The 27,693-nt window shown below is 35.3% G+C and overlaps 1 protein-coding gene across 5 annotated transcripts; it reads left to right on the top strand.

Annotated features, from left to right (window-relative positions):
• Positions 1-118: 118 nt before the first annotated feature.
• Positions 119-24,826, top strand: LOC129923384 (uncharacterized). Of its 5 annotated transcripts, XM_056014079.1 has the most exons (13): positions 119-309; positions 2,807-2,917; positions 6,319-6,389; positions 8,922-9,155; positions 12,455-13,036; positions 13,570-13,635; positions 15,329-15,439; positions 16,579-16,609; positions 16,738-16,766; positions 16,869-16,961; positions 18,114-18,191; positions 20,386-20,502; positions 22,437-24,826. In XM_056014079.1, exons 5-13 carry the CDS (start codon positions 12,847-12,849, stop codon positions 22,574-22,576), a joined length of 855 nt encoding a protein of 284 aa, XP_055870054.1. In that variant the 5' UTR covers positions 119-309; positions 2,807-2,917; positions 6,319-6,389; positions 8,922-9,155; positions 12,455-12,846; the 3' UTR covers positions 22,577-24,826. The 5 variants fall into 5 exon arrangements, with proteins under 5 accessions (XP_055870054.1, XP_055870052.1, XP_055870053.1 ...); XM_056014077.1 differs by lacking the exon at positions 6,319-6,389 and having other exon boundaries at positions 8,922-9,029; XM_056014078.1 differs by lacking the exon at positions 6,319-6,389 and having other exon boundaries at positions 8,922-9,121.
• The last annotated feature ends 2,867 nt before the right edge of the window (positions 24,827-27,693 follow it).

Genomic DNA, 27,693 nt, shown 5'->3' with positions numbered 1-27,693 from the left:
TCTAGTTCAAAATGTTAGCATTTTTTTCAACTTCCTAGGTTATGCACTTTTTTCTATCCATTCATTGGCTAACACTTGAGGATTCAGTTCCGTAAATACTTACAAAAAAAAAAAAACAGCTATTGCGTATGTATGTCAAGATGTTAGTGGACATCCTTCTTCGACCAAGAATTGGACACATTTATGCATAGATACAATATTAGTAGGCACAAGTTTGGATTTCTCAAAAACCGTTTACGTACAGTAAAATGCAAATGATGATATTTATATTATGCCACTGTATGTTGACCCAAATATTCGCTGAAACAAGTAAGTTATATGTCATTTTATTTTAGCTACAAGGCGTATGCACTAGTGTAGTGTAAAACTTAAGGGGGGCAACTCGACGAGACACTGAAAGGGAATGTTGACATGGTCAAAACAACGGTGTTCCTCCAAAGTCCAGAGTCTTGAGAACAAGCTATGTTAAAAGCAGATTGTTTTGAGCTGCGATTGTGTTGTACTTTAAATTAAGTCCTGTTTCGAGTTGTCTCCGTTAAATTTATAACGCTATATTAAATCCTATTAATAATGTACTTCAAAGCCTTTGTTTATCAAAATTCATGTTATTTTAACAAATGTAGCTTAGATCGAACATGTTTATGCCAATTCTACTTGGATAGCGCTTGGTTTATTTACCATGTAGATTTATTATATATTTACTGGTCAGTTTAAACCTCAAAGACCCACATTATCTTCCAGTGGTTCTAACATTATTTCCTTTAGTGTACATACATTTAATATGTCAATAGGAGGGGGTGTCAAAATTTGAAAATCCCCGGGCCCCCACTTGAGGGGAACACACACATGACATAATGTAATTAAAAAATATACAAGTTTAATGTGTGCAATACATGCAACGTGGTCAATAATGTACATACTAACGTGATTCACTAGATAACGTGGTATTGCCTTAATATTTAATGTAAAAAGCAAATTCAGACACTCATTTGAGGGACCCTTCAGGTAGGGGCACGGTGGAATTTTCAAATTCGGATAACCTCCCCCACCAAAGCTACGCCGCTGTTATAATTTTAAGAGCTAGGGTGACTGACGTTAAGGAAGGTATGTGACTTCAAACTTGCCTCTGAAGCCCTGCGACATTGAGACCAAAAAAAATCAGTTGAATGGGACGATCAACTGACCATCAGTGAAACACAGTCAAATGAGACGATCAACTGACCATCAGTGAAACACAGTCAAATGAGACGATCAACTGACCATCAGTAAACACAGTCAAAAGAGACGATGAACTGACCATCAGTAAAACACAGTCAAATGAGACGATCAACTGACCATCAGTAAAACACAGTCAAATGAGACGATCAACTGACCATCAGTAAAACACAGTCAAATGAGACAATGAACTGACCATCAGTAAAACACAGTCAAATGAGACGATGAACTAACATTATTTCACCATGCGATGCGGCTTGCAAAGTTTAGGTGCAATGTCTGCTTTTTATTTTCTAAAAGCAAACCGTTTAATTTATAAAATTAATTATACAAGCGATTGTTTAATAAAAATACACCAATTCTAAAACAAGACATAAATGTAAGGGAGATAATGTTACAATATGTTAACAAAGAAATATAATTGTTCGTGTATTTTCAGTATCAATAAGTCAAATATATTTATAAAATGTATAAGAAATGTTCACCACAAATATAAATATTAATAAACTGTAATTTACAGGTCAACTAGCTGCTAAAATTAAAAGAAACTGTTAATGTTTTTTTATAAAGGCTAAGAATGCACTTTGTACGTTGTAACGGATACATGTGTAATCAGATGTACTTGAAGTATTTCTAACGATACTTCATTATGTTAAGTGCGTGCGTACATTGTTGAGTGTATTTTAACTGCGAACTCGACATGAACATCACGTTACAAGACATGAACAGGTACAACAGGATCAAAGTCTCAAGAACCAAGTAACATCCAGATGAACAATATAAACAATCTTTAATACAGAATGGGCCACAGTTGAGTCCGTCACTACCAACGATGTTAACCCCTCAAGAGTCAAGCAGTAATTGATTGCTAAAATGTCTCTTTATCAATAATAGGCTATTAGTTTGTTTTATAACAGCAATACCTGGTCGTGCGGTTTGCGTTTTGGACTGATTCAACAGTCCCGGGTTCATACCCTGCTTGCTTCGTCGTCCAGCGGGATGTTTAGATAAGGAAGTAAATTATCTTCAACTTTGAAGGAATATCCAAAACATGAAAAACATTTTGCAGAAAAAAAAATTTACAACGTCAACATCCGATGGGGGCCGGTTCTAAGTTTGAGTTATAACACAAAATCTCTTTGTAATCTTTGTAATCAATGTGCTGCTGGTGAGTCTTTCAAATACAACTATTCTTCTTAAAACGTATTCAACTCTTTCTCTCCATAATTATTTTTCTCGATAGTATTATTTATTTTGCTCATTTGTATTTTAATATCCTGTTCTCATTAAACTTTAATAACTTTTTTGTTTGTTATCAGAAAATATTATATTTGGTATCGAATTGTAGGAGAATAGATGCACTTTTTAAACAACACAAGTTATAGTATATGAATGAAGTATGTAGTATATGTATATGAATAGTATATGAATGCAAAAAAACTAATTTCATTTAATAAGGTCAAATCAACGTTGGCATCGTCAATTCGGCGGGAAAGAGATAAGGTGTTAGATGACATTGTTTGAACTTTAAGAACAAAAGTGTAGAGATTTTTATTAACAGCTAATAATATTTTTTTTCTCATTTATTTAGCAGGTTGTAACTCCTCAGAGTGGACCTGCACCACTGGTCAGTGTATTGATATCGGACATCGGTGTGATGGAACTGACCAGTGCACAGACACAAGTGATGAAGCGAACTGCAGTCAGTAAAGTTACTCTCAAAATAGTTTATATAGGTTAAAGCTATCTTCTTATCTTATATAATACAGACGTTACTTCAAAAGAGAAGATGATTACGTCCTACGCGTCATACATGTTAAGCAATTATTTAAATTCTACTAAGTCTTTTGTTTTTCTGGCTGGCTCAGGCAACCAATTTCCACGCTCTAATAGCACTAGTGAAGAAGGAGCATTTGTAAAATTTGCCCTAGCATATGGAACGAGGAATGTGCTTTTATCTTTGTGTCATTCTGAGTATTTTATTAGATTTAGTATTTTTGTATAGCAATATATCTTACTAGCATGATAGAGTTTTTAATGCTGAGTTAGGGTGCTGGTTAATGATTCATGGTATAGCACCAGAAAGCTAATCCAGTCTATCCCTTCAAGAGTATTATTTAGTTAATTTAGTTTTAACACAATTTCGAAATTGGGGAGGTGGTCCAAATGTGCCTTCAGATTCTGACGATAATTACACCCAAGCCTAAATCTCCCACAGAACAATGTGAAATGGCAGCAAGTGGGGTTTGAACCTGGGACTTTCAAGTTCACCGAAAGACAGTCCATCTTGGAGAATTTTTTTTTCTATATTTGAGCACTCAAAAAAATAACAAATCTCAGCTCGAGTTGGAATTAAAAACCGAGCCCCCATTATGGGTAGACAAGAGGATTATTCTACTGATCCATATGATGACACTCTTTCTAAACATTACATCAGCCAGCTAACACACACTACACACATACACACACGAGCACACTAGATAATAACGTGTGAAATGTAATTTCTAAAGTTTCTTAGTTTCATAAATTGACGGGTGTCACGTGGGAAAAGGCCTCCTTTGTCATGGGGCTCTGGGAGGTGTGTTTATTTAAAAACAAATTATCGAAATAATTTAGCTTTGGTGACGTTAGGTCTAAGAGTTTCTAATGCCACCATAGACCAGCAGGCGCTACAGATCGGAAACAGAACACACAGGTAGCATACACTTGATAAAAGAATACCTTTTTCTTAACAAGATAAAATTGTTTAATGTAATTAGAATGAAAAGGGGGAGGAATTACAAAAGTGAGGAGTATAATCATACATCCTAAAGTAATATACAGAGTAAGTATAGATAAATGTAATGGTTATCTCATCATATTGACTGCTGATTGTACAAAGTTGTTGTCAGAGGCTTATTTCTATGCTTGTCTTTGTCTTGGCTCACTTGGGGGTTCTTCAATACTCAATTACGATTACTTAATACTTACTTAGTTACTTAAATAGGAACAATTACTACTTGATACACTTTAACTCCAACTATAGATGTCCATGGAAATATAAATAATGCTTTAATATTCAATATGCACACGATGACATCGACTTCAAGAACTTAGTACTAATTTTGATTATATATAGCAGAAAGGGAGCTAAAGACTGCAATCTTCAGATAATTGAAATTAACGGTTCTCTCCCTCAAACAAGCTTTGTTTTTTAAAGTATTCTTTTTTTTTTATTGCTTGTTTTATTGTATGTTCTTTAAAGTAAAGAAAAAAAGTTAGCGTACAATTTTTCACCGACAGCCGTGAAATCAACTACACTAGCTGACAATACTACAAGTAGTAATTTTTTCAACAGCAGACTATATTTTAAAATAATAATTATTAAACGTATCCGTATATTCAAAATAAATAATACATGTTCCATGTAATAAAGAGAAACTAAAACAGAATTCTTCTTCTTACAAAATTAGATAAATAAAATTAGATAATGTAACTCTAACTCTTGATCTAATTCTAAAATGACATATCTACTTTATATTTTAACACATGAACATACGAAATATAGTCCATTCATTTCATATTTAAATCAAATTAACCTTCAAATGTGTGCTTATAAAGCATTTTTACATACATTCGTTCGCCATAGCTGCAACTCTAATTCTTGATATCGCGAGCTCTTAAATATTTATCTATATCCAATGTTTTCATTAAACAGTTTGTGTGGAAACACAAAACTCAAAATCAGCCCCCGAAGTGGTCCACATAGAGTATTCACCTAGATTCGAAAACGGGACTTCCGGTTTCAAGTGCTTTACCCCTCAGCCACTCAAGCATCTCCATATATTTATTTAGCGAACACGTATCTACTCCTAAAGATTGCAAGGTCTTACTCTTTCTTTTTTTTCTCTACCACGATATTACTGATGTCTACGAGATGAAATGCTTTGTGCAGATTAACTGTTTTGTGCGAATGTTAATATCTCAACAATCTCTAATACTTGAAAGTTGGGTTTTATGTGAATCTCTTCAGCTCTTCACTATACTGTTTTGTTTACTGACAAAAAAGAAACTACTGAATGTGCGTTTGAAAATTCTATTTATGACTAAGACTAAGACTGCTTTATTGATCCTTATGGAAATTTGTTGTGATTACAAGGACTCTTTTCTCATATTTAACATCCTTCTTTCATCAAGCTTCGGAAGAATTTAGTCTAAGTAAAGTAATGTTCACTTTAAATAACATACAGTCTATAGATCTTTTTTTTTTCTATGGCCAACTGTTAACAAGGGTGTCATGTGGTCAGCATAACGACATACAATGTTTACTTTTACCCAACTAATGTCATGTACCTATTAGAGCTGGGTGGACTCCTCACAGGCTCCTTAAATAAAGATCCTGAAATAAAGAATCTCAGTCTTCATCAGGACTCTCTAGTTCGAAAGCCAAGCGCCTTAACCAAGGCGCCTTCATTGTAAGAATTAAAAAGAATCTATAACTACTCTCATGTCTGGACGTCTCCAATATATACATTGCACAGCAACTGTAAATTATAACATTTAAAATATTTGTATGTCTTCCTCTACCTTCAGCTGTCACTAAGTCTGTTGGACCGTTGGGGAACCACAAACGATCTGTCGACTATCTTTCTCCATTCTTCTCTGTCTTCAGCTTTAATAGAATATTTATCAATGACAGGCCCGTCCATTCTTTGATATCTTTACATCGATTTTGTCTGCCTTTATTATTTTTGTTTTACCTGAAACAGTTCCCTGTACGAAGGTCCTTCCGAGCCTTGAGGACCTTAAGGTGTAGCAATAAAGTTGTTTTATTTCATTTTCTGATTATCGTCAGTAGTTTATCGTGAGGTCCGATTGCTACACAAGAATACTAGGTGGGTGCGGTAGCTGATTGGTTAAGCGCTAGGCTTCCTAACCTGGAGTTCTGGTTTCTTGGTGAGGTTCGGGAATTTTAAGTCGCCCTTGAGTTCACCTAACTCTAATGTTACCTGACATTATTTGGAGAAAAGTGTATGCGGTTTGTCGTTGTGCTGGCCACATGACACCCTGCTAGTTAACAGGTGGCCAAAGAAGCAGATAATCTTAACATCATCTGCCCATTAGATCGCAAGGTTTGAAAGGGGAGCTGGGACCTCACGATCTCATGCCGTATATTAGCCGAAACATGTCATTAGGTAATTCGTTTGTCTGTGTTTTGTTGTTGTTTGTTTTTAATTGTAAGTCAAACTATAGAATTAGATTAAATTGGCATTGCTAAACAACATGGTTTAACAAATAAATAAATTACGCTGGATATATAACGCTCAGTTTAATTAAAATGAATTTCTATATCATTCGTTCTGTTTAAAACATACAGTGTAGTTATCACAGTACATTACTGTAAAGACTGTTATGTTTTACTTCGATCTTATATCTTTTAACATCGTCAAACAGAAAATAATAAATCTTACTCTTTTTTTATTCTGTCTCTCTTCTTTCAATAATTCTCTCTCTCTTTATCTCTAGTTCTCTCTCTTTGTGTCTAGTTCTCTCTCTTTATCTCTAGTTCTCTCTCTTTATCTCTAGTTCTCTCTATTTGTCTCTAGTTCTCTCTCTTTCTCTAGTTCACTCTCTTTATCTCTGGTTCTCTCTCTTTGTGTCTAGTTATCTCTCTTTATCTCTAGTTCTCTCTCTTTATCTCTAGTTCTCTCTATTTGTCTCTAGTTCTCTCTCTTTCTCTAGTTTACTCTCTTTATCTCTAGTTCACTCACTTTATCTCTAGTTCACTCTCTTTATCTCTAGTTCTCTCTCTTTGTCTCTAGTTCTCTCTCTTTGTCTCTAGTTCTCTCTTTATTTCTAGTTCTTTCTCTTTATCTCTAGTTCTCTCTTTTCGCTCTCTATCCCCTCTCTGTTTCTCTCTCTCTCTTCTCTCGCTATCCCCACTCTATATCCCCTCTCTGTTTCACTCTCTCTCTTCTCTCTCTATCCCTTTTCTATTTCTCTCTTCTCTCTCTATCCCCTCTCTGTTTCTCTCTCTCTCTTCTCTCTCTATCCCCTTTCTGTTTCCCCCTCTCTCTTCTCTCTCTAACCCCTCTCTGTTTCTCTCTCTCTCTCTATCTCATTTTTAAGTAAAGTGTCCTATATCAGGCCTTTTGATCTATTGGGCAGATGATGTTAAGGTCATATGTTTCTTTGGCCAACGATCAAAGAGAAGGGTGCCATGTGGCCAACACAAGGAACAACTGCATTTAATTTCCCCAACTAAAGTCAGGTACCCATTAGAGTAGGGTAGACTCAGGGGCGCCCTAAATAATTCAAGATCCCAGTCTTAACTGAGATTCAAAACTAGGATTGGATCCCAGGCTTAACCACTTGGCAACCGCACGCCCTCCCATTTTTACAAAGCCTATATCAATTCATTCTGTCTGTCTGGTACTTTTATCGTATATGTAATTTCTGCAACATCCAAACTCGGATCAAGTTGAAATTTCGAAAACAATTTTTCTTGTACTTAAATAAACAAGAATGAATAAAAAGCTAAACAAAACAAGAATACAAAGAGATTTAGTTATCACACAAACTCAGAAGCTGCCCCATCGGATCCGTCTATTTGCAAGGAATATTCAAGCCATGATTTTGTTTTGACTGTTAGAGGTAATAATATTTCAAAGATTCATTCGGCGTTGAAAAGAAAAATTGTTTTGTAAAATGTTTGACAAGTTTCGGATGTCTCTTCAAAGTTAAAGGTTATCTCTTTCCTTGTCCAAACCTCACGCTGGACGACAGGGGATGGAAGAATGAACCCGGGACTATCAAGACAATCAGCCCATCGCGCTGACCTCCCCACCAGGCGTTGCTGTTCAATGTACAACAAACTAATAGCCTATTATTGATAAAGTGGTTTGTTTTTTTTTAGACTTATAGCATGACAACTATGTCACGAACGGCGATTTTGGAATTGTTTTGCAATTTAAAAATAACAACAGGTATTGAACTAGTACTTCGGCAACGTCTGCTCTATGTTTCAGTGCAGTTACCAACAGAGCTATTATCATTTTCATTTAAATAAAATAAAATGTAGATCTAGATCTACCAGTACCTAAACTAAGCATCTGATATAGATTTCTTAAGATCCATATCTACTAGATCTAGAACTATAGTTGAAATTAGAACTAATTTTTATGTAATTTAGATTAGATTTACATTAAAAAATAAAAAAAATAGATAATCTAACAATAGATTGAAAGCATCATTAAATTTAAAAATAGAACATTACTTTAATATTTATAACATTGCAATATAGATCCATAAATTGGGAAATCACAATCTATATTTTAAGTCTAGATTTCGATCTAGAGATTAAGATTCTAGATCTTGATCTAGTCTATTAAATTTTAGACTATACCTAGAAATTCTACAATGACTTTAATTAGAATATAGATCTAGATCTAGTCTTAAAAATCTAGATAAGATCTAGTATACAAAATTAGGGGGCCGATAAAAATGTCTTTTATTAATACGAGAAAGTTAACGAGGTCTAATAATCATTGGTACACGAAGTTCTCATAGAATCTTATTTGAAGAATACATTCCATATGAAGTTAAAGGATAACAAATTTCACTACTTCATACGGCCTAGTTGTACTAAAAATGTACTAATAAAAATAGTTCTAATCGTTAGTCTCTTTTTTAATAATTTTGTTTTGTGTGTTCTTACTTATTTTCAGGTTGTGAGTCTTCACAGTGGACTTGCACTATTGGCCAATGTATCGATATTGGACATCGGTGTGACGGAGCTGACCAGTGCACAGACAAAAGTGATGAAACTAAATGCTGTCAGTTAATTCATTTTCCTAACAATAAAAAACTTTCATTTAGTTACGTATTAAATTCATTCATTGAAAAAGTTTAGAAAGGGAGATAAAAGGTACGACAAGATGCCAGTTGGGCCGACATTATCTGTAACTATTATTTTTGTTTTTGTGTATCACAATTTTAATTTTTACATAACTTAACATACTATATATATATATATATATACATATCATGTGCGTAGCCAGGATTTTTTTTCGGGAGGGGGACCAAAAAAAATTCATGCGTATGTGTACATAATTAATCCCTTCATTCTTTAGGAAGACGTTTATTGTACCCTAGAATAAGTTCTTCCTGGAGTTAGCAGAAAAATTATAGACTCCCCGCCATTGCCAGCAAGGTAAATGAAGTCCAATGCTCCGCGGTCATCCTCAGCTAACAGTCTCACGTCCAGGAGATAAATCTCTTCGAGTTCACGTTGAAGATGTCTTCCTCTTGACAGCTCAGATTCAAAGTGGGCTGACTGACATTCCTCTATGCCAATGTCAATGATGATGGCAGAAGTACACATGCCCTGTTTGTAGTTTTCTTGGCATCTAAATTCTATGTGTGATGCGCCGCACGTACAATTCATGGTAAACTTCTGGATGCAGTTGTCGAGCTTCGAATTTCCTTCGTAGGCACCGGCAGATAGGCAGAGGTCTTTAAAGTCCACAGCAATAGGCTTGGACGCAGACCCAACGTTGTCTTGAAATATCCGGCTCATTGAGGTACTGGTAACAGGTACAACAGGAACAAACGCGTGGCTGCATGTGAACCTGCAGTCTCCTTAAAAGGCGTCTGTCAGGAGTGTCTGCTGAAACAGCGTGCCCGAGCAACGGCTATGTTGAGTAAAACAGGGCTTGAAATTATCTCTTTGTGTGTCAAAAGGCCACGGCATCGTCTCAACAACAGCCTGATCAACTGGAGAAAGAGAAAGCGGCACCGGAGGAAAACAGTGCGGATGCCTTTGTAGGGAACACGCTCCCTGCCGCCTGTTACTCCCACGGATCGACATCCACCTGAACTATCAAACATCTACTACATTGTTTCTTTTCGGGACGAAAAGTGCTAAGGGGGGGGGGGAATGTTATAACCTTGTCATGCACACGGCCATCCAAGATAATGCAGGAAGTAGGTGCGCACTATCAGTGACTAGACAGGAAGAATGTTGACAAGGGAGAGAACGATAACCGCCCAAGTGAGAGCGGATGTAAAGATGATGAGCTCAAGATATGTTGTTCTACATGTATTTGTGATGTCCTGTAAATAAACATCTATGTCTCGCTGAGTTTGCCTCCCTTCAGTTATTACAATATATATTGTAATAAACCTGGTGGTGGCACATATTGGGGTAGTGTTGTGGGGGTAGTCATCCGACGCAAATAGCGATAGACGAGCGGTCAACCGTGACGAGTTACGACGGTCAGCCGAGACGAGTGTCAACTTGACGGTTCGGGAATTGGATCATGCGTCAAGAGGGATGTAGTCATCTGACCACCCAGTTCATTATGACGAGACGAAGAGACCAGTGCAAGAGTTGATACGGCGGTACGGCTATTAACGGAGATATATTTGTACAACCTGCGTTACGTGTTGATAATTGTACAGTATTTGCTGTTATTTATTGACATTACACTATTACTTAATTTCGGAGCCCTGAGTTGTCAAGTTCTTTAAGTTGGTGGTGTCGTGTGGTGCAGTTTGCAGAGAGCCTGGATAGTGAGATTCGTAACAATATATATATATATATATATATATATATATATATATATATATATATATATATATATATATATATATATCATGGGCGCAAGGGGGGGGGGATCGGAATTCAGTAATTGATTTTTTGCTTTGATTTTCTTTATTTTTGGTGACATTTTAATACTATACCATCACTTGCCCCAGCGCAGCTATAAAAGAGGGGTGGGGGTTTGAGTTTAAAAACCCTACCTGGTGGTTTTAACTACCAGAGGGGTTTGAGGTCAAAACCCCTATCATGGAATTTTGAGTTTAAAACCCACTACCAGCGGGTTTTGAGTTTAAAACACCCTACCAGGTTTTTTGCAGTTAAATCCCTCTCTTCTAAAAACAAAACAAAACAAAAAAGCAAACGGATGGTTTTTGAGTTTAAAATCCCACTACAGAGAGTTTTGAGGTGGGAAACCTCTATATTCAATATTATTGTAAAGTAAACTACAGTTACCCAATTCTAAGACCGTAGCTAAATGAGGTTTTGAATTAAGAAAAAAATAACTCTAGAGATTTTTTAGTTTAAAATCCACAACAGATGATTTTGACGATAAAACGTCCCTTTTCGATATAAAATCTAAAGCAAGCTACAGTCACCTAATTCCAAGAGTGTATTCAAGAGAGGTTACACATTTGTACCAGTGGCGGGTATCCATTAATAAAGTGCATTGAGTAGTCATCTGCCTAAATTGAAAAACACTCTGTCTCAAAAAGATGGCTAAGACAGATTTTAGGAGTCAGTTATAGAGATCGGGTCTAAATCAAGGAAATCCTATGCCGAATTGGGAGTCGAACCCTTAGTAAGGTTGTGACAGAGCGTCGCATGAGGTTTGCGGGACATGTTTTCCGACAAAATGAAGTACGCATACTAGGGGTTGCGATGACATCCTAGTACAACTTGGCACCAGTAAGGATGTAAGAATAACATTTTAGGTTTTTGAAATAAAACTTTTTAATAGCAGGAAAATTTACAGTAGATACCTCAGAATATTCATTTTGTTGGCTTTCAATACCAGAAATAGTGCTTGGCCCGCCTCGCGCTGGGGGAGCTGCTATTGCTCCCTCAGACCCTCAGATACTATGCTGGCAATGGCGGGGAGTCTACAATTTTTTCCAATAACTCCAGGAAGAAACATTCTAGGACATAATAAACGTCTTTTCTTCCGAACGAATGAAGGGTCAGAATGTAATAAATATAATGTACACACACACATCCTTTTTTTTTCGCGGGTGGGGGTGGGGAAGAAAAAAAATCCCCCCAACCCCCCCTACGCCCATGATATATATATTTATATATATATATGTATATATATATTACGTTAGTATCAAGAATAACATTTTGACTATATTTGAGATTATTAATAATTTTATTTTAACACATGCATTGTAACTTAAATAAGTTTTACCAACGATATGGGATTTTCTTAGTAGTGGGATTTCTAGTCCTTGATGGTCAATTAAAAAATCAAATGGCCCTACAATTATTTAAAATATATATAGACTGCGAAAAGAAAATCTAAGCACCGGAGGACAATGATTATGCCTGTGCTAGTTGTGGAAAAATATGTAGGTCACATTTGGGGCTACGTCTTCCTGTCCTTGTTTAATAGTGCGCTTTGGTGCAAGGCAGCGTAACAACAATATATTTATATTACAGATTGTGATGATAAGCCGATCAACTTGTTGATTGCAATAGATGAAGGAGAAACTGAAGACATCAACATCATTATAAGAGACTTTCTCAAAGACTTTCTCAAAGATGTTTCTGTTAACGGTAAAAACGTGTTGGTTAGGTTTCTGAAGTATAAAGGGACAACTATAATGGCTTTTAATCGCACAGAAGTGAGCAAGGTTAAGATATTGAAAGCTGTAGACGAACTGAAATGGGAGCCCTCGCCCTACGCTGACTTTAGAGATATCGTAAGCTAAGCCAACTCAATATCCGCATACTACTTCGGGGCTTATCGTCAGAGAGCTCGGAATATTTTGCTTCTGATAACCCCCTACTTAAGCAAATACAACTACATAAGTTTTACTGCGGTGACCAAAATGATTAAAGAAAGAGGAATGCACATTATAGCTGTCGGGGTTGAATTGGGCCTACGAGATAGCCAATACTTAAAGTATGTGGCGAGTGAGCCTGTAGAGAACAACACGTTTGCTGTGGATGCTGCTAAAGATTTGAATAAGATCATCCCTAGTCTTACGTCAGCACTATGTCAAGGAAACTCCTTCAATGGTAAACTATTATTTCAATAAGATAGTCTCTAGAGTTACATCAGTTCTGTGTGAATGTATGGCCTCCAATGTTAAACTCTATTTTATTAAAAAAACAAACTTTTATATAGTTTTCAATGTATGTTAAAGAACGAGCTGGCTGAGTGGTAAAGCGTTTGGGTTTGAATCTCGCATCTCGGTTAAGGCATAGATTTTGAATTTCTGGATTTTTAGGACGCTTTAATCCCAATCATTAATTAGGGTAAGTAAAGGCAGTTGCTCGTTGTGCTGACGACATTGCACCCTTCTAAATCATAGAAATGATATAAATGGATGGGCCTTGACTATTTTTCCTATAGATTGCATGGTCTGGAAGAAGTACTATACTTTTTTTAATGTATGTTAGTTTGTTACTTTTGAATTTTGATTCTAATTAGTGTGCACACTGCACTGAGTATAATGACTTGGTCTATTTAAAATCACAAATAAAATGTAACTTGCCTGTGGGGTTTTGTATGAAATATTCTTTTCTTATGTTCTTTCAATGCCTTCAAGAGATTACGGATAATTTTACACCAACACTCCTGACATTAACTCCAGTGCTTGATAAAACTACAGGACGTAAGTAGCTAGTAGAATAAAATGTATTTTAATTGTTAGTTTTTGTAAAACATTTCATGGAGCCAATTTATTTTTTAGAAGCATTAGAACATTTTGACATTTGAAATCCTGACATGAGATAGTCAGCTTGATAAATATATAAGTTTAATTGGGGAATACCTGTAACATGGTCACTTATTTACATAACAATATAAAAAGCAAGATAACATGGACCATAATAATTATGAAATATTAATTAATTATTATTATTATAATATTTAATGTAAAAAAAAAAATCAAGTGCTAGCCTGGGGGGGGGGTCAAATTTGAACCCTCTCCCCCAACTCTAGCTACGCCACTGGATAGACTAAGACTAAGACTAAAACTGCTTTATTGATACTTTAGGAAATTTGTTGTGATTACAAGGACTCTTTTCTCATATAAAGACAAGTCATAGAGAGCTGAGAAATCTAAAAATATGAAATTGCGCTAAACTAAAACAATTGGTCAAAATAATTCCATCCGGCCTCGCTGAAACGCCTGCACAAAGAGTAGCCCCCCCCCCACACACACACACACATCCTTTTTCCAACAAAAAAAAAATTAACGAAATGTATCTTACGTTAGGGCCCTGTGATGGATTGGCACCATGACCTTTAACCTTTGTACGTTTATGAAATGGGAGAGGTGAAGAATCTACGTGTGGAATTTAGAATCTACCAGGAAGAGTTGAACGGATCTTTATTATATTTTTTTTTTGATCATGATAATAAGCCAACATATTTGAAGAAAGATTTGTATGGAAAGTGTGGCTGCTTTGTTGTTTTTTTTAAACCTATAAACGGCATTATAAAACTAATAGATCTATAAGAAATTGAATTACATGGCTGAGACAAACTGATTGATACAGTTACACTCAATATAAGCTTTTTTTGTGGTCTGTCTGTCCGTCCGTCCCGTTTACATCTCGTAAACTAAAAAAGATAGTGAAAATCAGACATCATATTATTTTCGACCTTTCAAAGTTCAGATGCAACGGCTACTTTTTTTCTATTCTGAAAACGAAAAATCTAATCTTTAAAATCAACTATGGAAGCAGTTTTTTTTCATAAAAATTAACAAACAAAGGAAGTTATTTAATAAAGTTAAATAAGTTCTGTCATACTAAATACTATATTTTTAATGAGGAAAAAATCTAATTAGTATGCATTTAAGTGGAATATAATTTAAAACAACCATTACCAAGTAGTTCTTCATATTATCGCGCAAGTGGCAGAGCTGCTGTAGGGCTATGGAGCTCTTAACGAAAGAATTTTTTTTTATTTCTTTTTACGAAATTGTTTTTTTTTTCAAGGCTTTGAATTGACCATTTAGAAAACAATAAGATAGTCATAATTCATTATAAGACATCAGTTAGGCCATGTTCATATCTAACTTCTGATTCACTTTCACCTATCTCTTGGTCTGCTGGGCCGTTGTGGCACCACACAAGATTTGTCAACCTTCTTTCTCTATTCTTCTCTGTCATTTGCCTTTTGACAGAATCTGATAATCTTTCTGAAAATATGGAAACCTGCCTTTTACCTGCCTGGGTGGACCACTTCGGGGGCCGATTTTGAGTTAGTGTTTTAACAAACTATTTTTGTAACCTTATTTATTTATTTTTTTTGGTTGAAAGTATTTTTTTATATATTTTTCTTGTTTTACATTGTAGCTTCAACTTTAGTTTCTACAGCCAGTGGTTCAACGGATTACACAGCAGTTATAGTCAGCCTGGTGGTCATAACCATTTTTTTTCTAGCAATCGTGGCGTACAAATTTAAAGGTAATTTCATTACAAATCTTATATAAGCTCACTCTATCTGTCGGGTACAAATTATGAACGCGTTAATTTCTCCCACTTCCCATTCTCAGATCAAGTTGAGACTTTTTACTATTATTCATTGGAATAGACATAACATTAAACAATTAAATACTAAATAACAAGTTAATTAAATAACGGCAATTAATTAATTGTGTTTGATATAAAAGGGAAATAAATCCTAAAATATCGAGATATGTAAATATGAAGTTTTCCAATAAGATTTGCTTTTTAAAAATTATTTTTAGCGGCCACCGTAAGGGGAAAAGCCGCTATTAGGCTTGTGGTGCATTATGTCCGTCTGTCCATCTGTCACACGCAGATGTCAAAAACTAGAAGAGATGAAAAATATTATTTCCCCATGCGATGTGGCTCGCAAAGATCAGGTGCAACGGCTACTTTTTGTGTTCTAAAAGCAAATCGTTTAATTTATAAAATTAATTATGCAAGCGATGTTTTCATTAAATTAAACCAATTCTTAGCTATACACAAATGTAAGGAAAATACTGTTACATTATTTTGACAAAGAAAGACAATTTTCTGTGTATTTTCAATATCACGAAGCCAAATATATCTATTAAATGTACAAGAAATGTTCAAATCAAATATTAGTTTACTGTGTTTTCTCTGGTCAACCGTTTGATAAAATTAAAAGAAAACAAAGGCTAAAAATGCACTATGTATGTAAATATCACGCACATTTTTTAAAATGGTCTTTTTTATGCAGGGCATTTCGTGCAGTAGCGTGACGGCCGCGGTGAAACATTATACCAAACTAGTACCTTCAACATTTTTAAATAATCATATTTTATTTACTTTTTGTTTAGTGCCCCCATTAGGATAAAAGCCGCTATTTTTTTTTTGGTGGATTATGTCTGTTAGTTGGTCTGTCCGTCACGTTTATTTAAAAAAAAACACTAAAAGTCATTGAAAATTTATTTTAAATCTTTAATGTTCCTTAATATTTTCATGTGAAATGCTTTAGTGTAAAACACATTTATTTTTGGATAATAAGGATAATAATGTAAATAAAGATATTGGTATTAAATGACCGCGTAGTTCAGAATGCGTTTAAAAGCTTTATCTCCTTTTCTTTACTCTAGAGAAATTTCGGTGTTTTTCAAGGAACACACGGTAAGTAAAGTGATCATAGTGACAACTAGATGTATGTTTGTAACTATTTTCTTATAACACAATAAAAATATGAAACTGTTTATAATTAATAAAATCATAGATTTAATATAAGTATCTTTTTTTTTCAGAATTTCTACAATTTCCATTCAAAGTAAAGGTAATTTTAATTATAATATTTCTAGATTTTGAAGACTATATAGACATTTCAAAAACGTCTTTTTTTCAATGATTAACTTAATTTTTTATATTTCTATTTTAGACCAGGATTATCTAGATGTAGACCATTATGACTATTTACAACACTATGAACTAAAAACTGAAGACCTTAGCAAGACACAGGATAAAGACACTGGTGTGAAACAGTTTTAACATTTATTCGTATTTTTAATTTCGTATCATTTGTTTAAGTAAAAACTCTTTTACCTGTCAATATTTTTCTAAGTTTAATTTACGTGCGAGCCTGATAGTTCTATAACAGATAAAATCTGAATCTTATTGTTAAAACTGTAGACATGATAAAGAAAGTTTGAGCATGTTACCTTCAGGACTGTATGGAGGAAAATAAGGTTTTAGATTCTAAGAAACTTAGAAATGTTTACAATTTAATTGGATGGATCATAAGTCTTAGTATTTATAGAATATATGCAATGCTATTTAGTGTCAAAAATAATTATTACCTCATGTCCGAAGTAACTATTACCTCATTTCCATAGTAACTACTAACTCATGTCCAAAGTAACCATTACCAAATGTCCAAAGTAACTACTAACTCACGTCCAAAGTAACTACTAGCTCATGTCCAAAGTAACTACTAGCTCATGTCCAAAGTAACCACTAGCTCATGTCCAAAGTAACTATCAACTTATTTCCAAAGTAAAAATTACATCATGTCCAAAGTAACTATTGCTACATTTCCAAAGTTGACATTTCCTTATGACAAATAACTTACCATATTTCTGAAGTTTATCAGAGATCCTTGATTAGGTTAGTAAATAACAGAATATCTCTTTACGAAACACAATTTCAACGTCAAGTTTAAATCATTATAAGAGTAAGCACGTACTAGATTTCAAGGAAGCTTAGGTTTATAAAAGGCTGTTACAAATATTATATTGCCTAAATAAATACAATTTTGTTTACATGTTATTTCTCCCATTTTCGAATCAAGTTGAAACTTTGCATAAGTATTTAATTTCGCTAACAAAGCGAAAATTTGTCAATCAAGTAACAAGTTAATATGCTTATTAGTTGTAATATATGAAAAAGATAAATAAATCTTACAGTATTGAAATGTATGGCTGCAACTGTGCAGTTCTTCCCCCTAGAAAAACCCTTTTTAAAGTGTTTCTTTTATTTTTCTTCTTAGTCTTAATGTAGTCAATTTTATACTTGGTGTTACAAGACGTTAATTTTGTCATAGGTTTTAAATACAGTAGTTGTTATTTTGATATAGCAATACATCTAAATTCTGCACATATTCCTATCCTTGTACGTAACTATACAGACTATCATGATCTACTGGACTATGACAAGCATGACCATTATAATGATGTCTACAAACAAGAGACCTATATGGGAGTTGGTGAGTTCTGTTCATTTTAACTTTCCCTCACATAATATACAATCATTACAGAGAAAGGTGGATTACTCTGGCGCCTATGAGTCCACCTAGCTTTAATGGATACAGTGGCGTCTCTAGGGTGGGTGTCACCCGGTACGGTCCACTAGGGTTTTACCCCCTCGCTCCCACCCCCACACACTCACAGAAAAAATTGTGTTTTTTTGTTTGTTTGTTTAGCCATAATACACAAACTTTATAATTAACTGCATTCATTGATTGTTAAACAACTATAAAATGTCAAATAAATTAAAAATTCAGTTGTTACAATTTATCTATAGTTCAATTTTGTAGCATTGCAACCTTAAGAAAATTATAGTGTTTTTTTTTTCTTTTCTGGATTTAAAACCTGAAAACGTATTTATCACTAAAAATTAATTTCTTCAAATATTCCATTTTTGATAAATTTACCCTCTATAAATGTTTTGTTTTTTTTTGAACGTGTTATGCTTTTGGTAAACACAAATTTAAATTAGCCACCACTTTGTAAATAGTTTAAAGATAGACCTACTCTTATGTATCTTTGACCTTCTAGTACAGGGGTTCTCAACCTGTGGATCGCGATCCCTTTGGGGGTCAATTGACCATTTGCCATGGGTCGCCTAAGACCATCGAAAATAGGGATTGTTATTGTCTACTTTTCTATTGCTGTATGTGAGCGGGGGGTGGGGGGTCGCGGCAGAGTGGGAGGTTGTAAAAAGGGGTCGCGGAACTTAAAAGGTGGAGAACCGCTGTTCTATTGCATATTTTCCGCAAAAAAAAATATAAGATAAAACAAAAGACATCGGGCAATAGATTTTAAGTTGCACCTTTATAGTGATACCTACATATATTAGACATAAATGGATAGCAGCACCAGGGACCAAGTATTTTTAAGAGAGAAAGTAGTGAATTAAAATGCTGCGAAAATAAGGGAATGCGCAGACCGAGGCTCGAACCTGTGACTCTGCATTTGACCCCACCGCCAAGCCATAACGCACCAAGCGAACTTAACCTCTAGACCATCGGAATGTCCAAAAAACATTCTTCTGATCCAGAGTCATTTCGCCCGTATGAAAATTACCAACCCAGTGGTCAGAGGTCACAAGCCCTAGCTAGCCCTCCCCCACCTCGCAGCATCCATTCACTAACAACTTCAATAGAGCCGACACAGACAGCCGTTAGGCATGTATTAGACAAACAATGGCTCTACCTAATTGTGTATCTCTCATAATGACAAGTGGACAACATAAACACATTACATATAGAAGCTTCAGTGGGCATGAGCAATTAAGCTGTGAACGTTAATATGGAGTTGAAGCTAGGTGCTGAAACAAATGTGATACATACATATATTAGACATAAATGGATACATGGATAGTATGTTTACTAAAACAATGGCCGCCGTTGTCTTAGCAACAACATTTAAAAACCTTTTTTAAAAATATTGATAGAGTACTCATAGCTAAAAAGTTAACAGATTACCCAATAGCAATTATATTTTCTTATAACTTAGAGGAGTATCCTAGCAATAGAACTAAGATGTTGCAGAAAGATCTACGGTTTCGATAACAAAGACTGCATAACAAATAAAGAGATTGGAAACAACATTAATACAGAGATTGGACCACAAGATGACCCGCAAACCACTAATAAAAATCTCAAACTTGAACTCTATGGCCAGAACTCGCAAAGACCTTCCTTCAGGGAACAGTACTAGGAAAAAGAAGAAGAGGCAGATAGAGAATGGACAGGTACGTCATAGGAGGAAACTCTATTCAAGGCAAAAGACAGAAAAGAATGGAGAAATACAGTCGACAGATCTTGTGTGGTGCCCCAACGATTCAACAGACTAAGGGATAGGTGAAGGTGATATTTCTGCATGTTTTCAAAGGGAAATCAAATTTCGCAAGGAGATACATTTCATACAAGAGTATGTTTACAAAACAAAGTGATACAAATATAAAAAATGTCGCAATTACGGGATTTGCACTTTATAGTATAACAGAAACAAAAAAAACAAAAAAACATTATAAAAGATGTAACTGGATCCTTGTCTTGTGTCTTTTTGCGACATTGTTCACCCCATTTAATACTGATAGCGATATTGAAAAAAAAATTAATCTTTCTACTTTTTTGACTTATAACCAAACATTTAGAACTTTATATTTTTTTATAGGCAATGATAAAGAAGTGCATCCAGAAGACCATTATGATAATTTGGACTATAAAATGGAAATGGTATCAGGATATATCACACCAAAGGAGGTTCTCTACAACAGCACTACATTTAATGGTCAGTTTTAACTTTTTGTTTTAATTCAGCTTTTTATTCAAGGAAAAGAAAAGAAAGACTTACTTATAGGACAATATGGCAATGTAGTGTATGCTTTCCAGACATTTTAAATGTACCTTGTGAGTTATAGTCCTAAATTTATTTAACTAGAAAAATATGAGATAGAGTAAAGGTTGGAAAAAGTCGACTAGGAAAAGATTATCTGGCTTTTGAACTCATCTCAACCGTGACTGTTATATTGAAAAATTTCGTTTGAATTATAACTTTTCCAAAGCAAAGTCTTTCTTAAAATAGTTATGATAAATTCATGTCAAATTACACAAACTCTGTCTGGAAAGGGCAAGGGCGGTAAAATGAAAACTATTAATTCTCGCTCCTATTTATAATTTCTGCTATTGATTGCATTTTGCATTAAAGAATAGGGGTTGGGCGACTCGATATAAGAATTTACTTTATAACATATATAAATTATATTAGTGACAGATTTTTTTTAATTTTGTAATTTCTTACTATAATACAAAAAGAAAAAGTATTGATTTGTCCGATGGGGGGAAGGGGATTGCATGTATCGCACTTCCACCTGTTTATATTATATAGATATTCGACTAATTTTGTTCACATTTCTCCATAAAAGTAAGACCCCCCCCACTCAAAGGGTATAGATGGGAAGGGCGGTGGAGGTATTCGCTCTTCCCCTTCCAATCGGCCAACAGGTGAACGAAATTATATAAAGACCGGTTAAAATACCAATAACAAGTTTTAATCATATAGATATTTAATTGATTCTGTTAGCAAGCTGTGATTTCTACAAATAAATAGGACCACCCCCCCACTCGAAAGTTTATGGTGGGGGGAGGCGGATTGATGCCATCGCCCCCTCCCGACCCTACCGAATCGGCCAAAATACTAGAAAGGGGGGGGGGGCGAAATAATCTAAAAATAGGTTGAAATATAAATAAATTAGTATATATTATTAACATAAGTAATAAATTCGCATACAAATTGTGTGAATTCTATACTATAATTCGTCCGCCCCCCCCCCGAAGGGGGGGGGGGTCGGCCGAGTGGGGGGTGGCGGAGGGCGGTAGGGGCGATCGTATCCGCCAGTGCGTGTAGCGCAGTAACGATTATCACAGAGCTGTCTGTAGACAGCATAAGAGCCAAGGCACAAAGGAAAAGTTGACGAATAAAAGATAAGGCAACGAAGAGGCTAAAGTAGAACCGAACCCAAACTTCTCTGGTTAACAGAAGTGGTTGTCATCAATTTTATCCTACTCGTAAATTCGTGGATCTGGAACCTTCTTGGTGGATGGAACATGGACACGATCTCAAAAGCGGCTCTAACGAAATTTGACAGTTACTGTGTGGAATTACTAGCTCTTTGGCCACACGGGGAAAACTATAGTTTGACTGTTCAAAGTATGAAAAGAAGTTAATTTGAATTCGGCCAGAGAACAAGGAAATATTTATATTGAACAGACTCTATGTATTCGTGTATTTCCGCGTGTAGGCATTACATTATTCATAAATTAAAGGATAAGGAACATTTTGTGCATCGTCTTCTATGTCTAGATGTTAAGGCCTATCATGAAAATATCTTATCTTATAAATTACAGATGTTACTTCATAAAATAAGAAGTAATGAAGTCCTACGCGAGTCGATCTAATCATGAATATTACAAATATTATAAAATGTACTAGATTTATACACTTTTTAAACTAGGATTCTTATTTTGCGGAGGTGCGGGGGGGGGGATTAAAAGATTGTTCCATTTCTTAAAATGTAATATTCATTTGTTATTAAGAGTTCAAGAATCGGTTTGTAAGTTCTAGAAAGAGGTACTGTCTTTTTTTTTTTTTAAATTATAATTTCATGTTATTCTTGTTAGAAGACAAATGAAGTAATTCGCTGTAATTTCAATGTGTATTTCTAGATTATGATAAGCTAGAGCAATCTAGAGGTGAAGAGCACATTTATGGCAGACCTAGATCTACGGGGAACTTTACACAAAGGCCAGAACTTCCTGCATTCACTAAAGATGTTAAAGGCAAGCCTAGACGGGGTACTTTATAAAACACGGGTACAAAGCTATATACCACGTGACATAAGGTCAAGATCAAGTAAAAACTTTACAAAGAGCAGTCCAAAAATAAGTGGACAGGAAACAAACACATCTATCTGGATGTATACATACGCTTCTATTTAAAAGCCATTCAGGGCCGGCCTTAGGCCTTAGTGGGCCCCGCACTGTTATAGGCCCCGTGCTAATTCTAGGTTTAAATTATTTAATGAAACCTTTGTGACTTATGACAGGGTTCCCGCAGCCTCATGGTTTTCCAGGAGCATATTAAAAAAACTCCTGAAATTGCGAAATTGAAAAAGGCCTGGAAATCTCCTGAAATTATTGAAAATCTCCTGAAAACTCATAAAAATGTCCTAAACATAGACAAAATTGTCGCTTTGGGCGGTCAATCAATTTGGAAAACGCTAATCTTTCGAGCAATAAAAAAGGTATTGTCAGATTTCATTTAATAAAAGTATAATACAAAGACAAATTTATTTTCTAATACAAAATCTTAGTTTTCACTTACTATCCTTATCCCTACCCAGACTGGGGCCTGCGCATTCCGGTTCGCGTAGGGTCCCGCAATAGTTAGGGCTGTCCCTGAAGCCATTTGTACATATGACAAATAAATTGGATTATGAACATTGTTTCAAATCTCTTACAATCTGTCAACTACCTGGTGTTTATTCTGTTCACACTGTAAACTTTGACAAAAAAACTTTGCTCATAGAGATTTTAATTTCTTGAAATGCATTATGTTATTTTAATAATAGCAAATGTACGCTCATTAAAAGAAAAAAAAGAAAAAATTATTCAATAATTCATGTAACATAAGTGTGGTGAACAATGCGGACAATCCCTTTATAAGAAAAGGTGCCATTAAGATACTCACGGACTATCTTTTAATAGTCTACCTGTTGCATTGATATTACCAAGACGTAACCATATCCATTTACAAGCTTTTCTACCAGACAGAGTGAGCTGATTTAAGCTTCGAAAAGTATGTACTAAACAAGAATTTATTTATTTGTTTATATTTCTAACGTTTATATGTATATATATATATATATATAAATATTCGTTATGTATGGTTTATGAAGTATATGTGTATATGGTAAGTGTATTATATGTATAAGGTACATGAATTATTTATTGATTTCTAGACTATGTTTATCGGAAAATATTACTATATATATGTGTTAAATGCATTATGTTTATATGGTATATGGTATGCATTATGCGTATGTATACGGTATATACATTCTATGTTTATGGTGTATGCATTAAGTGTCTTTGATAGATGTATTTTGTTGTATACATTATATCTCTATGGTATATATATTATTTGTATATAGAATTAATAGTATCTCATTGTGGTTCATTTTGTACACCAATGATTTTCAATCCGATAGTTCTTGTTGCTCCTTCACAAAATTCGCTGATGATGCGGCTCTTCTTGTCCTGCTCTCAGAGAGCTCAGACGTAAATGAGTATTTCAAAGAGTTAGAACACATTGAAGGATACTGTGAAGATAATTTTTTATTATTAAATGTAAAAAAAAAACAAAGAAATGATAATCGATTTTCGTATGGACAAGAAGGAAAATGATATTGTTTTTGTAGCTGGAGAGAGTATTGAAATTGTGCAAACCTTTAAATACCTTGGTACTATCCTAGACAATAAACTAAATTTTACTGCAAAAACTGATTATATCAGCAAAAAAGGGCAGCAAAGATTACGATTACTAAGAAAACTGTCCTCGTTTAATGTTAGCGAAAAGGCCTTGGCTATGTTTTATCACGCTCACATCTGCAATATTTTAAGTTTCAATATCACTGCCTGGTATGGCAATCTGAGCATTAAAAATAAAAATAAACTTTACAGAATCCTAAATGCTGCTGGCAAAATCATTGGCAAAAAACAACCCCCATTTGGGCAGTTGTTTGAGACAAACATCTATAAAAAAGCTAACAAGATCCTCGAAATAAAGAATCACCCTTTGTGTCAGGATTTTGTGATTTTACCATCACAAAAGAGATACAAGACACCGATAGCAAAGACAAACAGACACAAACACTCTTTTGTTCCCCTGGCAATCAAATCATTAAATAAGAACAATCTGGTATAAACTTTGTTACATGTAAATTATGAGTGAGTCTGGTGTGAATGTACACTTTGGTTTCTTATAGTTATAATGTTTTTTGTTTGGTGTAATGCACAAATTGTAAGACAAATTTGCATACGGACAATAAAGATTATTATTATTATATATATATATATATATATATATATATATATATATATATATATATATAAATAATATATATATATATATTATGTAAACATACTGTATGTACTACGTTTGTATTGTGTATGTATATGTATTATAGCAAATTGATATATTTGTGGTTAGTTAAGTTTGGTCTAAATTTCATTTTGTTACTACCAGATCTTTATCTCATCTCAGTTTGAATCATGAGGTTATTGTTAATAAAAACTATTTCGAGGTTTTGGTCACAAAAGAAGTTTGTTCAAATTATTTCACTAAAAATACAACAGGCCTACAACATTTTAGTTGTGTACTAGCTTCCTGGAGCGACAGCCCAACGACAGAGAAAATGTGTTATTTTGTTATGACAGACCCATTGTTGTTTCATGGGTCATCATTCTTCTCATCTATTCATCATTTCTTCATCTCATCATCTTATCATTTCATCATTTCATTGTAGTGTAACTGAGTTGATTTTCTGCGTGCGTCCGGCGTGTCAGAAGGTCATGCCCAGTGCGTGTTTCATGTCCAGTGTTATGCCAGACGTGCTGGTTTCATTCACTGTTCATTGTAGTCTAATTTTGTCGAATAAAGCCATGTTATTGGTATACTAGTATTTGTTGTTTCATTACAATTTATTCGACAAAATTATGTATCTTGATTAGTGTTGAATTCCTTAATCTACAATGGATAAATTACTCAGACCGAAAGAGTTGGACATTGATCCTAATGCTCCACTGGCCTCAGAAAAATGGACTCACTGGTATGACACATTTCAGAATTTTCTTTCGTCCATCAAGGATATTAACGAAGACTTTAAACTAAAGTTGTTGAAGAATCACGTATCTGCTACGGTTTATATGCTCATCAGTGATGTATCGTCCTATTCGATGGCCATAGACACACTCAAGACAACTTATATTAAGGTAAAGAATGACATTTTGCAAGACACTTGGTTGCTACATGTAAACAGCAGCCGGGCCAAACGGTAGAGTCCTTTATGCTAAAGTTGCGAAGCCTGGCCCGGGACTGTGACTTTAAAGAAGTTACTGCAGAACAGCACAGAGACATTTGCATTAGAGACGCCTTCATAACTTGTCTGGCATCCAACACTATTAGACAGCGGTTACTGGAAAAGACATCTCTTACTCTACAAAGCGCTTTTGACGAAGCTAGAGTGTTAGAAACAGCCACAACGCATGCTCAGGCTTACAATTCAACGAACGAAATCTCCTGTGGGGCAATGAAAACACCAACTAGCTCCCATCTAGAAACATACATTTCTAATGAAGACCAGGAATTGAATGCCATTAAGTCGCTATGCTACTTCTGTGGTAGGAGGAGACACTCTAGGACTGAATGCCCTGCTCGAAATGCATTATGTCATCAGTGCGGTAAAAAGGGACACTTCCAAACTGCTTGTGAATCAAGTAAAACAACAGCCACCAAAGCTGCCAGCACAATATCACTGACCAGTGTGATAACTCCAACTACCTTGTCATCAACGCATTTCTCTGGGCTTACACAGTCTACGGCCCAAGTGAACGTCAACGGGTTGGTGTTGCAAGCTCTCATAGACACTGGCAGCTGTGAAAGCTACATATCAGAAGCCATCGTCAAGAGAAATAAATGGCCAGTACGCCCGTCTACAAACAGAATATTCATGGCCACTACACATCTTTCTGAAAAGACATTAGGACATACATTTGCCGATGTCCAGTACAAGGGAGAACACTACAAAAAGGTCAAACTTTCTATACTTGCTGGATTGTGCTCGGATGTAATACTTGGTGTAGACTGTATAAGTCTTCATAAGGAATTGACCATACCGTACGGAGGAAAACGCAATCCCTTACACATCTGTGGTCTTAAAGCAGCACGAGTCGAAACACCGAGCCTATTCAGTAATCTAACTTCTGACTGCAGACCGGTGGCTACTAAGTCCCGAAAGCACTCAATAGGTGATACCGAATTTATTGAGTCTGAAGTGAGAAAACTCCTCTCGGACAAAATCATTGAACCTTCAAAGTCTCCCTGGAGAGCACAGGTGCTGGTGACAACAAACGAGAGACATAAAAGAAGGATGGTCATTGATTACAGTCAAACAATAAATCGCTTCACCTTACTGGATGCATACCCAATGCCCCGAGTCGATGAACTGGTAGAACGGATATCCAACTATTCCGTTTTTAGTACACTAGACCTCAAAAGTGCCTACCATCAAATACCAATCAAGACTGAGGAAAGGCCGTTAACGGCATTTGAGGCATGTGGCAAACTCTACCAGTTCTGTCGCATCCCATTCGGTGTTACCAATGGAGTTGCATGCTTTCAGAGAACAATAAATCAAATTATTGAGAATGAAAAGTTGCAGGACACCTTTGCCTACGTGATCAATGTAACGGTATGTGGTCATGATAAAGAGTCGCACGATGAGAATATGCAAAGATTTCTAGATGCTTCTAGAAAGTATGGGATCACATTTAATGAAGACAAAAGTACGATAGCCACTGACAAAGTTTGCCTATTGGGATACGAAATTTCTAAAGGCCTACTCAAGCCAGACCCTGAAAGATTCCAGGCTTTAAGAAACCTTCCTCCTCCTCATGATATGCGCTCACAAAAACGGATCGTGGGCATGTTGGCGTACTACTCACAGTGGATCCCAAATTTTTCTAACAAAATAAATGTTTTGGCAAATAACACGTCGTTCCCTCTTTCAAAACAGTAAAGACAGCCCTTAACGAATTAAAGCAGGAGCTGGAGAAAGCTGCCATCTTCACCATCGACTATACTCGACCGCTGACAGATGTTGCAATAGCTGCCACCCTCAACCAGGATGGCCGCCCCGTGGCG

Source organism: Biomphalaria glabrata, chromosome 16, assembly GCF_947242115.1.
Source record: "Biomphalaria glabrata chromosome 16, xgBioGlab47.1, whole genome shotgun sequence".
Lineage (NCBI taxonomy): Eukaryota > Metazoa > Mollusca > Gastropoda > Planorbidae > Biomphalaria > Biomphalaria glabrata.
This window is presented reverse-complemented; position numbering and strand designations above follow the sequence as displayed.

Coding starts and splice junctions, on each gene's coding strand:
- LOC129923384 (XM_056014077.1), top strand. CDS start 12,847: ATGATTAAAGAAAGAGGAATGCACATTATAGCTGTCGGGGTTGAATTG. Junction 15,440..16,578: donor CGTGGCGTACAAATTTAAAG/GTAATTTCATTA, acceptor TCTTTACTCTAG/AGAAATTTCGGTGTTTTTCA. Junction 16,962..18,113: donor GACACAGGATAAAGACACTG/GTGTGAAACAGT, acceptor GTAACTATACAG/ACTATCATGATCTACTGGAC.